The sequence below is a fragment of the Protomyctophum bolini genome (assembly GCF_963924005.1).
Source record: "Protomyctophum bolini genome assembly, chromosome: 22".
Lineage (NCBI taxonomy): Eukaryota > Metazoa > Chordata > Actinopteri > Myctophiformes > Myctophidae > Protomyctophum > Protomyctophum bolini.
The window spans coordinates 15,592,737-15,606,171 of NC_137883.1; the positions used below are offsets into that span (position 1 = coordinate 15,592,737).

A 13,435-nucleotide genomic window follows, 5' to 3' on the forward strand; every position below is an offset into this window, starting at 1 on the left:
GTAATGTATGCTTGAGTAAATAATTAGCTACTTTCCACATCTGCAGCCAGGAGAGGTCTTTAGCCTAATTGTACTTTGTACTGTATTTAATATGTAGCCTAATGCTTGTGCTTATTTTTGTGTCCTTATTTGTTTGGATTGAAATAAAAAAGCTGACTACTGTGATTACAGTTGTGTTATGTGAGTGAGTGATTTTTGCTGCAGTGTGGAACAGAAAGCCATTGATTGGGCTTTTCTGCATTTAGACTAGAATCATGATGAAGGTATCGGTCAAGATTCAAGGTTTTATATTAAAAAGTAGATTAATGGCTCCAAATATATCTGAGGAAGTGAATATACATAAAAGTGAAAAGTGAAAAGTAGCCCAGTCAAAAACACCCTTGCTAATTCACACACATTTTGTTTAGACAATTACTACATTGTTATATATCTGGCTGAACTGAAACTCCCTTATGCCACTTTTAATCAGAAAAAAAAAGAAAAGTTTTTAACCATAATAAAATAAGGAAAGAGCCTCGACACAGAATTTAAAGCAACAGGGACCCCTGCTGATCAATGCAAGCCATGACTGACTGAACCAAAATGTGGATTTATTGTTTAAATCTTTAAATGCCTCCCCTCGACCCCTCCCCTTGTGTTCAAAAGACATAGGCCTACTATCTACTCTTCAATGGAACCGGAACTGCACTCCAACAGCACTGCAACTACACAGAAATTGTAAAAGATGTGGTGATGTGGTCGATGTCGATCGATGTCGAGGCGATGTCGATCGATGTCGATTGATGTCAATGTCATTGTGAAAAGAACAAAAACCTTGTTTGATATGTTTGTCTAAATGAAAGATTAAGTAATATAGCATCAAAATAAGTCAATACTGATATAGACATCGGCTATATGAAAATAACTGATAAGCTTACAATGCAACACAAATCTTGTATGGGGGTCCCTGGCACAAAATAATCTGAAGGTTACACTGTTGAGAACCACTGCTTTACTGTACTCATTGTACTGCAAGAGTTCCAAAACGTTTCAGGCCGCGAACGGCCAAAATAATCATATTTGAACTGGGGAGTGGGGAGCCCCCATCCTGACAAGAGTGTGGGGGGCTTTTTATGCCTTTGTGTATTATTGATAGGACAGTAGGTATATAGGAAATGGGGGGCGAGAGATGGGGAGTGTCACACACATTTGGCTTTATTTCTGGCGCTGTTGTGCCAGAAACACAGAGAGAGAGATAGTGCTGCACTGTTGGCTGCTAATGAGAGAGAGAGAGAGAGAGAGAGAGAGAGAGGGGGGGGGGGGGGGGAGTTGCACCACTCACTTCACACGGGTGTGATTTTTTTGTACTGTTGAGTGAGAAAACAATATGTTGCACACTAGGTAGGGACCCCCAAAACAAGTACTGTACTGTACTGTACTGTACTGTACTGTACTGTACTGTACTGTACTGTACTGTACTGTACTGTACTGTACTGTACTGTGGGACCAGTCGAGGCTGTCTTTCTCCAGACCTGGCAACCCAGGAGGAGCAACCAAGGGCAGGAGAAAGAAGGAGAAGAAGAAGAGGAGGAGGAGGAGGAGGAGCCTGTTGTTTGTTGACATCGGTGGAAAAAGAGCAGCTCTCTGGATGAGTGAAGAACGAACACTGATGGAAGAATAACAAAACACAACAAAACAACACTATAACAACACACCACACATCCTCCTTCCTCCGCACAACACACACACTCACAGAGAGACACAGTGATCAGTCACATACACAGCAGCAGGGTAAAGAGACCTTCACTTAGAGTAGGGAGAGAGAGAGTGTGTGTACATGGCTACCGATGGCTACTAGCTAGCCCGTTGTAAAGGACACTGCTGCTGTTCTGATCCAAACTCTACCTGATGCTGATGGATCAGTGGCGCTTCAGAACTGAGTTCTGAAGCTGTTCTGACCCGCTGTTCTGTTGTGTCCAGCTTCTGCCTGCTGCCACACACACAGCACAACACTACAGCTGTGTTGTTTGTTGTCATGTAAGTATATACTGTATAAGGTGGTGGGGGGAATGTCAAAGTATTATGTATCTAGTCTGACCTCACGTTACATTGCCATGGAATTGTGCCGTGGCGCTGTGTCAAGAGTAAATGTAATCTGAGGTTACAGTTTTAGTGGCGCTGTCAAAGTAAATGGATAGAATGTTTATGTTAATTCTGATTTTACGTTTTGTCCAATGTTAAAGTGTCTGCATCTATTCTGACATTATACATAATTACATTATAACTGTTGTGGTAATTCTGATCTGACGTTACATTACATGTAATTATAGCACTGTGTCAAAGAAGGTCTGTCAAAGTAAAATGCATTGGATCTAAATTTACATTACTGTAACTATAGCTCTTGTGGTGATGTCAGAGTAAATATATAGACTATCTGATATGACATGACATTGTAGCCTGCGGCCACATAGCAAGCTAACATTAATAACATTAGCATACTAAATGTCTGATTGGTCTATATGCTACTTTCAGGTTTATATGATAAGCATCACTGGTTCAACTCTTGATTTAATTTATTTTAAGTAACAATGTACTACAATGACAACGTGGAAACACTGTTAAAAGTTAATGTACAAAACATTGCCATACCTACGGCTACAGTATAAAACTGTTCTAAAAGTACTCTATTTCTAGAATGTTCTATTTCACGATCATGATAGTGATAATGAATGTATATATTTCACTTTTCCAAACAAGGTTACAAAGTTCTTTACAGATACAAGAGCATAATAACATAACAAGAGCATAATAACCACACAGGTTAAGTATGTAATTACTAATGTGTTAGTGTGTTGTTTATCATTTTAATGTTAGCTGGTAAAGTTGGGACTGACTTTAATCTGCTGCTTACCGTGTAATAATACATACTACATAGTAATTAATGCAGTAGTTTTCAACCCTTTCCATAATTTATTCTGCATTTGAACCGCAAACCACCATTTGATTAGATTTAGCCCCTCAGACCCAAGACTAAGAATATTTTGTTATCGTTGGATAACATTTTGACATTTTGTCAAATGGACCCTTCTGGGTCCATTTACTTTTACGCTCTCAAGAGATAAAGATCTAATTAGGGTCCATTTGGTTACCATTACCAACTCTCTATCATTCAGCTGGGGACCACCTGGAACCCCCCCAAGGACCGCTGGTGGTCCCCGGACCACCGTTTCAGAACCACTGACTTAATGTATCTTTTGTAATCTAAATATGCAAAGTAACTAAAGCTGTGAGTGTCAAATAATTGTAGTGGTATGAAAAGCTAAATATTGATGTCTCAGATGTAGTTGTGTGTATCAAGTATCAAAAAGTTATAAAACTATTATTATTACATTTTCCCAAATTGATCTGAATTTTTGCACTTTTTGTCAAAATTCAGAAATATATATATATTTTTTCTAGAATTGGTGTCTGTGACCTTGCCGCCCCCCTCGGCGAGGCGAGGACCGATCGGCCACTTCATCTCCCCACCCCTCCCCTCTCCCCTCCTCCCCCTTCCCGGACGCCAGCCAGCCAGCCAACCAGCCAACCAGGGGAGGCGAAACAGTCCACAGTCAGCCAACCAGGGGACGTGAGCAGTCCACAGCCAACCAACCAGGGGAGGCGAGCGGTCCACAGCCAACCAACCAGGGGAGGCGAGCAGTCCACAGCCAACCAACCAGGGGAGGCGAGCGGTCCACAGCCAACCAACTAGGGGAGGCGAGCGGTCCACAGCCAACCAACCAGGGGGAAGCGATCAGTCCACAGCCAACCAACCAGGGGAGGCGAGCGGTCCACAGCCAACCAACCAGGGGGAGGCGAGCAGTCCACAGCCAACCAACCAGGGGGAAGCGAGCAGTCCACTCCACGTTGACCATGGCGTGCAAAGCGGAGGACAGCCCAGACACCCTCATGACCCTGTGCACCGCCTACTGCCTGCGGAACCTCCGCAAGACCATGTGCTACCCCAGCAACCGCAGCAAGCTGTGCCTGCGCTCCGACATCTTCCTGCCCAGCGAGATCTGCGACAGGCTCGTCAACACGTACGTTAATCCCACACATACATTCATGTGGTCATCTATATGTGTTTTGCAGCCTGAAGATGTATCTGCTTTATGGCGAAATGATGTAATTATGCATGATTTTAAACCCTTTCAAGTCAACCTGGCTTACCTGTTTTGGGTCATTGAACCCATGAAAAGTATTAAGAGCTTGTGACCTATGTCAGGGGTTTTCAACAGGTGGTCCCTGACCATTCATTTAGTAATGTAGGATTTGTTGATGTTTTAAATTTTAAATTTTGACTAGATTTAGAAGACATTTTGATGCTCTTGCTTCTGAAATGTGTGCGTTGTGGAACAGGTACATGGAGCTGGTGCACACAGACAGTACCTTTGAGCCCCAGGAGGGCTTCTTCCAGCTGTTCTCGGACCCCCGCAGCACCAGGCTCACCAGGGTGCGTCTGAGGGAGGACTTTGTGCGGGACAGAGACCTGGAGGCCATCCGGAAGCAGGTCAGTCACTGTCCCAGCCTAGTCTGATTATCACAAGACTCGTTTTGTATGGTTTATACATTTGCATCTTCCAACCTGAATAGTAGTGACACACCCACTTTGGTTCCCACTTCAGGGCAAGAAGAAGTCTTTGTTTGGTTCCAGATCCGAACAAACTTTTGTTCGGATCAAACTTTTGTTTGCTCGTGCGTGCATGCGTGCGTGCGTGCGTGCGTGCGTGCGTGCGTGCGTGCGTGCGTGCGTGCGTGCGTACGTGCGTGCATCCAAGCACATATTGGTGCAAACAGGGTCGTTGTAGGGCCAAAGACGTCTGTGACCTTTCTAGATTTCCAAGTCTGGGCCCTGATCCAGGGAAATGTTGGCGTAGTCGATACACATGAATCTAAATAACATTCATTCCCAGCATGCATGAACAAGTAACTGGCATACATTTGTATAAGTATTCCTTGCAACTGTCAAAGGAATGAGGAGTGCTTTAGGGGGCTGAGGTGGAGTCACAAGAGGTGAGTTTCAGCTAGACTGCGGTAGACAATGGGTCTTAGTTTTAGTCATCTGAAATGTTCGACTAAATACCGTAAGATTTTAGTTGATGTGATTTAATCGACTAAAATGTATGTTGGCAGGCCTTGATGGCGTTGAAATACCTGTATCACACCCGACTTGTTTTTTAGTTCTCCTGGATCTCTTCTCCCTATAACATTTTAGTCTAGATTTTATTTGTTGACGAAATTGTCAATATATTTCATTCATAGTTAAGCTTCGTTTTTATGTAGTTTTTATACAGTTTTTAATCGACGAAATCAACACTGGTAGGAGGTGATGTTGTGGGTGTTTCAGGGACAGACTGCAGGGTGTAGGGTTTGTTCATGTCCCAGAGGTAAGATTACATATAATAATTGATGCTCTACAATTTAGGCATTTAGCAGACTCTCTTAATGAAGAGCGACTTAAGCAGTAAGCAGGAACAACACATGGTACTACTATAACTATGGTATACATAGAACTAATCAAGGATCATAAGCAAGCTAACAGTAGAATATCTGTACAATGAAACTATGAGTATACACATGCTATGCATACGCCTACGGTTGTCGAAGATTGGGACAATAGGTATTCCCAACCTGTGTGGGCCGAACAAAAAAACAACAACCCAGAGAAATGTGTTTTCACTGTAATCCTAATAAATACTTATTTATTAATAATAATAATAATAAGAATAGCTTCAATTTATATAGCGCTTTTCTAAATACCCGAAGCACTTTACATAGGAACACTAGGAACAGACTTTATTAAGAAAAAAACTAAAGCAAAACATAACAGTACAGGGTTAAAAGGATAAACGAGGGAAGGGGGGGACATCCTAACCAGACCTCACCTTAATTTGCATTTGAGCCGCACAGACCACCATTTGAAGAGATTTTGCCTCTCAGACCCGACTTTTTGCGTCGACTTTTTGTTGTCGTTGGATAAGAATTTGTCCACATTTCCATGCTGTATTGACGTGGTACGATACCACAGGAGAGATAACAGGCAAACGTTAATCAAAATAACAATTATTCTACATTCCCTAATTGTATTGTAAATTAACTAATCCACCTGGAACCCCCTCAAGGTCCACTGGTGGTCCCCGGACCACTGGTTGAAAACCCCTGGGTTAAAGTATACAGTACAGTATGTCGGCTCCATTCATTGATCCCCAAGCTCAAACACAATCTCTTGATTTAACCTCAGGTCTAGGTAGGATGTGTGGAGCCTCGGCCAGGGTGCTTTAGGGACAAACGTGACTATGAGTGTGCAGGAAGAATTGGGGTTGTAGGGGTGGAATAGGTCCTGGAGGTAGGATTACATATAATTACTTTATGTTCCACAATACAGGTTTTATAGTACAAGTTTGCATGAGGTAACAATGTCCTTGTTGTAACATTGTGTGTGTGAGTGTGAGAGCAACCGTATGTACTAGACAATACGCTGTTCTGTTCAATGATGGGAATGAACTTGAAACTACAATCGTATCGTACACCTTTTAATGACTTGAAAGAAACCCCAGCGTCCCTATTCTGGGACAAACAATGAAGCGTTGCTACGAGACGTGAGCTTGTAGATCGTCTATTTATGGCATATAGATTTGGTCTTGAGGGAATAAAGCAGCTGACATAGTATAGAGCCCAGAGGGACCCCAGGTTTAAAGTGGATCAGTAGGAATACCTTGATAAGGGTCTGGCTGTAATCCAGTGGTGGAAAAAGTACTCATATTTTCAAGTAAAAGTATAATTACTGCAGTGTAGAAATTCTCTGTTATAATGTTTTAATAATAATACAAATCTGCAAAATAACTTGTAACTAACATTTTCAAATCGTGGAGTGGAGTAATATTATCATATTTGCCTCTGAGATGTAGTGGAGTAAAAGTACAGAAAATTGGACAAACGACAGTAAAGTAAAAGATCCTCAAAATTGTACTTGAGTACATGTACTTACCATAGTTACTTTACACCACTGCTGTAATCACTCCATACATCGCAATACTAATAAACATTCCTGTTGGTCGATTTCCCAAGAACGAAGACAAAACCCACGGCACAGACGAAGAAAGTCAGTTTTAGATCTGCTGAGTGAAGTAAACGTTTTAGAACGTTGACTGAAGGCATACATCAGTCAAGGACGTGACAGCCCTGTGGCCTCCGGACGTGAAGAAAAAGAAAATCCCTACAGCGTACAAATCTTTGCTGTCTGCCCGACAGCAAAGATTTGTCATATGATACAGATACGGTTTGAGAAATATGTATTATGTACAGGAATAATTACATTTTCAGGTGCAATCAAGGACATGTCACCTCCAGACACGGGAAGTGCAGAGCAGACTCACTCCCCACCGCAGTCTGAAAACCACCTATTCACTAAGCAGCGTTCATTTTCATGGCAATTTTTGATCTAGCTTTAGTTGTAGCTTCTAGTTTTAGTCAACTAAATCTCCAGTTGATTTTGTCAATGGAAAAATATTTTTGGCGAGCCTTGATGGCATGGTAATGATTGATTTTACTCGGTTGTGTGCTGAAAATAGCTGTGCTGCTGCGACGCGTTGTGAGCTTGTAGACCCGACAGCAACAATAGCATACCGGTATATTATTATCCCATTAAAGGGCCACTTCACAGTACAAGAGGAAAGGTCGTAAAATGGGTGCACTGTTTTTTATTAGCAGCTACGCAAGGCTAGATAGAATATGTACGTTGCTGGTTAAAACTCACTGAGGTGAAAACGAGCAGTCCTTTTTCGATTTGACTGGATTTCCACTTATACTGTAGTTCATTTTCATATCAAGGACCCCCAAATTGACACTTAGTTATCAACCATTTTGAAAAGATAATGCCAGGGGCCTCCATAAGAGCAGATTGTTTTACGGCTCTAGTGATTTTCAACCATTCTAATTTCAAGGACGCCCATTAGGCCTCTGACTCCCATTTAATGGCATTTCCATCTCTGGGACCCCAATTTATATTGTACAATCAGTGTTAATTTAACTCTGAGAGTGTTCCATTTGTACGCTCTCAGTTACAGACCCATAAGGGTCAATTTGGTTCCTAACTGTCTGTCATTTAGCTGGGGACCCCCTGGAACTCTCAAGGACCCCTGAGGGTCCCCGGACCCCACTTTGATAACCATTGCTGTAACATATATACTAGTGGTGGGCAAAAACATAGTTTCACTTTTTTTGGCGTCCTCACTTTTCTGTCCTCACTTTTTAAGCCCTCAGCCAATCAAACCATCGTTATGGGGTACACACAGAGACACAAAACTAGGCATAGGAGGGGCTAGCGCTCCTCAAAAAGCAACAAACTTGGAGGGCAAAATCGCAATAAATTTCAATATAAATCGAATCGGCACCCTATGCATCGATATCATATCGAATCGGGAAGTACGTGAATCGTCCCACCCCTACTATATTGTATACTGTTGCAAGACCTGATCGAATACTGTAACCTATATATATATATAATATATATATATATGATATACGATATATATATATTATATATACTGCTACTGTTACAGGACCTGATCGAGCTGTACTTTAACACATACTGCTAACTGCTACTGGTCCAAGACCTGATCGAGCTGTACAGTAACATATACAGTATATATACACTGCTACTGTCTGTTACAGGACCTGATCGAGCTGACCCTGACCAGCTGCAGCAGCCTGTCGGCGCGCAGCCTGAAGACGCTCACGTGCTTCCGGGACACGCTGGTGTCGCTCAGCCTGTTCGGCTGCACGCAGATCTTCTTCCGCAAGGGCGGAGCCCCGCTGGCGTGCGGCGAGGACGTGGGCGAGGGCGAGGAGGACGACGTGAGCCCCGTGTCGCGGCAGGCGCTCGAGACGGACTTCCACTTTGAGGTATGCTCGGGCTATAGGGGATGGGACGTTGCGAGCTTGTCCAATTAAAATGTAGCAAAAATGTATACAAGCTTAAGCTTGTAGATCGACTATGTTTGCTACTTTTGTGTGATATATCGAATGACGAAGTAGGCCATTCATTTACAAAAAAGGTAATACGGAGATAAGAGGATTCTGCCTGACAGTATACTATACTGTATGCTATCAGTGTGTGTGGCTATCTGGAGTGAGTGTATAAATAATAGTGGCCCTCTGGAGTGAGTGTATAAATAATAGTTTCCCTCTGGAGTGAGTGTATAAATAATATTTTCCCTCTGGAGTGAGTGTATAAATAATAGTGGCCCTCTGGGGTGAGTGTGGAAATAATAGTGGCCCTCTGGAGTGAGTGTGGAAATATAGTGGCCCTCTGGGGTGAATGTGGAAATAGTGTGGCCCTCTGGAGTGAGTGTGGAAATATAGTGGCCCTCTGGGGTGAGTGTGGCAATACAGTGGCCCTCTGGGGTGAGTGTGGAAATAGTGTGGCCCTCTGGAGTGAGTTTGGAAATATAGTGGCCCTCTGGGGTGAGTGTGGCAATACAGTGTCCCTCTCCATCATAAAAGTGGATAAACCTCTCGCTGCGTTTTGTGGGCAGGGCTTCGAGCGTCTGCGCATGCTCAACCTGGGCGGCCTGTCGGACGAGGTTGACGCGGAGGCTCTGCTGCGGCCGCTGCGGGCGCTCACCTCTCTGGACCTGTCCCGCGTCACGCTGCAGCGCACGGCCTTCCTGTCCCAGTGGAAGGAGCGGCTGGTGTCGCTGGTCCTCTACAACGTGGACCTGTCCGAGGAGCTGCTCGCCACGCTGCTGGAGCTCACCAACCTCAGGTGAGCCACAGGGTTATTACTTTGGTATTTTTTGCAACCTATTGATTTTATTGTTATTATATTAGCATAGCACAGTATCATAACCTCACAATAGAATATTATATTACAATATTTCACATTGCCTCCCTAATGAGACGGCAGCAATTAAAGGAGAGTGAGAAGTACAAAAAGTAAAAAAACGATTAAGGCAACGAAAGTGAAAGGAAAAGAAAAGGGGGGATGTGGCGGATCACTAGTAAATCATAGAGAAATATCCAAATACGCATATTGCAGAAGCACAATATACAGTTTTACCTTTTACAGCTCATTTTGTTTTAGTTTTAGTCATAGTCTTTTCAATACAATTTAATGTAGTTTTTTGTCACGTTTTAGCCACCTGAAATGTCGACTAAATGGATAAGATTTTAGTCTACTGTACTGTAATCTAATTTTGGTCGGCCTTGATGACATTGTCAGAAATGGTGTGTCATCATTAGCAGTAAGGACGCATCCATTCATTGTAAGTCTCACTGCAGATTTCGAATTGAATTGCTATTCTCAATTTGGTCACCAGGTGGCATACTGTGACAGTCAGTGACCTACGATGAGTTGCACACTTAACACTAACTGATATCTTTGGCAATGAGATGGAGATTCCTGAACATTTTAATGTGACGCTCTTGTATGATAAACCCGAATGTAAATGCATCTTGGGAAAACACATTTGGTATAAAGGCTTAAACTCTTCCACTGTCATCCATCCATGCACCGCCACGCAGGCATCTGGACATCTCCAGGGAGAGCAGACGTAACTCCAAGTTCAAGATGACCAGGAAGCTTCTGACGGTCATCGTCCACCGGCTGCGCTACCTGCTGTCCCTGGACATCTCAGGCCACGTCATGCAGGACAACTGCACGGTCCCCCGCTTCGAGGACGCCATGGGCAACCCTAGGTGAGTGCTTCTCTCGGATCACCCCTGTAAATAATGTTTATCATCCACGGCACCCTTGAGTTACATTTACTTATTTTACAGCACCTTACATTTATGACATTATGTAGATCTTGCCCTCTGAGATACAGCATGTCGCGAGGAAACATTTAGAGAATATTTGTTTCCATTGTGACAGAATGAAAATAACTTTTATATGAACCACTTAAACTCCAGCATTCCCATTCTTGGGGGAACATTCACCAAAAATAGCCGATCTACAAGATCACAACCAGCCTAAAAATATCTACCTAATAAAAAACAACAAAAAGGACATGCAAGAAGCTCTAATGTAAACATTAAGTACAAAAGCAATATCATTCCCAAATTTCACTCATGAAAGCAGTGATATCAACTTAACATACTAGTGTTCGCACCTGTGGCCTGACTTCAACAGTGTTTAACCTTTTCATTCAATATTTTGCGATCAGTTTGTATTTTTATTTCAGCTGGTAGGTACGTCCTGATAAGTCGCAAAACATCAACAACAAACTTGCGTCTCTATTCTGGGGTCAACATTCGCTGAAAATAGCCAATCTACAAGTTCACAACGTGTCGCAATGCGGCATGTTTGTGAGCTTTTAGATCGGCTATTTTTGGCAAAGAGATTTGGTGTAGGGGGTAAATAAAAAGAAGGCACAGACCTAGAATAGAACCCTGGGGGATCCCAGTTAGCTAAGCATAACACCTTTAATTGGTTAAAGTAATATTCAATGTATTGCATTCTGGTAGTAATTTCCTCAACACAGGCGAAATGTTATTGTCAGTAAAATAATACAAAAGTAGAGAGTGCGTATTTTCACGATGTGTAATCCAGTGTTGTTGTTTCCTCATCTAGCATTGAACCATGCAAGAGCAGCATCTACCCGTTCCAGGAGCTGGCCAGACCGCTCCAGTTCCTGGGTTTATATGACACCACTCTGTGTAACGTCACGCACATCCCTGCATATAAGGTACGCTTTATTTATGTCTAAGCACAACTGTGTGTATAGAAGTAACTAAAGGGAAACGTCGCTTTAACAATTGGATTCACAATACTTAACTGTTTTACCGCCATCACCGCCGTCTGGTGGCTTAATTGATACTTGTAGAACGCCACCATTAACTTCAATCTTAACCGTCTTATTTTGAAAGCCGTTTCTCTCTGAAACGGGGAAACAGGTAGTGATGAATCACGATGTAACAGGTCCCACAAATGTTATTTCATTCACACAAAACATACATTTTGTAACCGGTGATCATATCGTTTGTAGAAATGAGCCGCAAATCAAGCTTGTTTTGATCAAAAACACAGCCGGGAAGTGTTTACGAGCGCTTAGAGTTGAACAGAGTTGTGAACCGTATCAATTTATTTAAAAAAGCATCAAAAGACGATCTCCGCGTCGAGAGCCCAAGTAGGCAAAGGTGTCAAAAGATGATCTCGGCGGCGAATGAGCGACAGTAAGTAGAGCCAGACAAATGAATGAGCTACAGTAAGTAGAGCCAGACAAATGAATGAGCTACAGTAAGTAGAGCCAGACAAATGGCACATTAGATTTAAGTGGGGGTGCCGTTGGCGTATAGTGGTTAAGGCACATAGTATACGGAGTATATCAGAGGACCCTGATGTAATGCAAGTCTTGGTGCTTTTTTTTTTTTTTTTTCATGGTTACAGGTTCTGTAATATAACAATAAACAATTAGGGACAAAAAATCTCAAAGTAACATCATTGAAAAAATGTTCTACACACTATGTTGAAAGTATACTAGATAATCCGGAAACTATTTCAACACAGAGTTGCTGCCACTTTCAGCTGTTCCTCGATCTGTTGGCCTGTCATAGCAGTCAACAGCTACTTCCTCAATAGCACAGTGTTCATCCCCACATTAAGAAATTAGAGCAAAATGAACAGGCCTGCAACATTTACCGTAATGGCATCCCACTTGCTATCAATTAAAGGGCTGGTTTTTAACTAATTGGCAAAGAAACAAACTTAAAATCACATCTAATCACTGATTTTGGTGACTGCATTCTTTTACAATTCAACTTTGTGGTGAGAATAGAATACACTGACAAGTAAGGTTATAAGCCTAACACAAATAGTGGGGTTTTGAGGCACTTTAACTATAGTGCCGACAAGCCATCATAATTCGTCACCTTAACTCTACACAGAGCTGTTCCTGGTAATAATGACACAAATTAAAAATGTCAAAGACAGGCCACAAAACGCTCACTTAAGCACATTTAACTTTTCCCTTTGAAAGTGCGACAACAGACAGAATGGAGAACTGCCTCACATCCTGTGTGCTTTGAGGAAGTGGCCTAGCCAGTCGAGGGGGCAGTCTGACGTGTCTTGGTGGTACAGTTAACACTGTGTTGTCACTCATCACTGTCAGTTAAGTAGAACTCATCAGAGACGTTATAAAAGCCTATACAACTGAGATTTGAGAAAAACCTAACAGCAATAGACAAACAAAATGTTACAGAGGACAGCCTCGAGTGTCTCAGACAAACCAAAGAGCTGCAAACCAAAGGTAGGTGAAAATATAATATTACATTATGTATGCAAGAAATGTTAAAACCATTATGAAATAGTGAGGTTCTAGCATGGGAATTGTCACATTCAACCAAAACGTCTATAAAAAAATAGATTAAAGATAAAAGGAGAGAGTTAAAGTCTTTGCAGACTGTTTTTCTGGAAAAG

The 13,435-nt window shown here is 42.3% G+C and overlaps 1 protein-coding gene across 1 annotated transcript in view; it reads left to right on the forward strand.

Annotated features, from left to right (window-relative positions):
- Nucleotides 1–1,575: 1,575 nt before the first annotated feature.
- zer1 (zyg-11 related, cell cycle regulator) overlaps nt 1,576–13,435 on the forward strand; it is a 28,345-nt gene continuing 16,485 nt past the window's right edge. Inside the window, exons 1-7 of the mRNA XM_080756586.1 lie at nt 1,576–2,016; nt 3,439–4,058; nt 4,378–4,528; nt 8,692–8,922; nt 9,555–9,784; nt 10,543–10,716; nt 11,591–11,705. Coding sequence (XP_080612712.1) covers nt 3,892–4,058; nt 4,378–4,528; nt 8,692–8,922; nt 9,555–9,784; nt 10,543–10,716; nt 11,591–11,705 — 1,068 coding nt within the window. The 5' untranslated portion in view covers nt 1,576–2,016; nt 3,439–3,891. The remainder of the gene's footprint in view (nt 2,017–3,438; nt 4,059–4,377; nt 4,529–8,691; nt 8,923–9,554; nt 9,785–10,542; nt 10,717–11,590; nt 11,706–13,435) is intronic.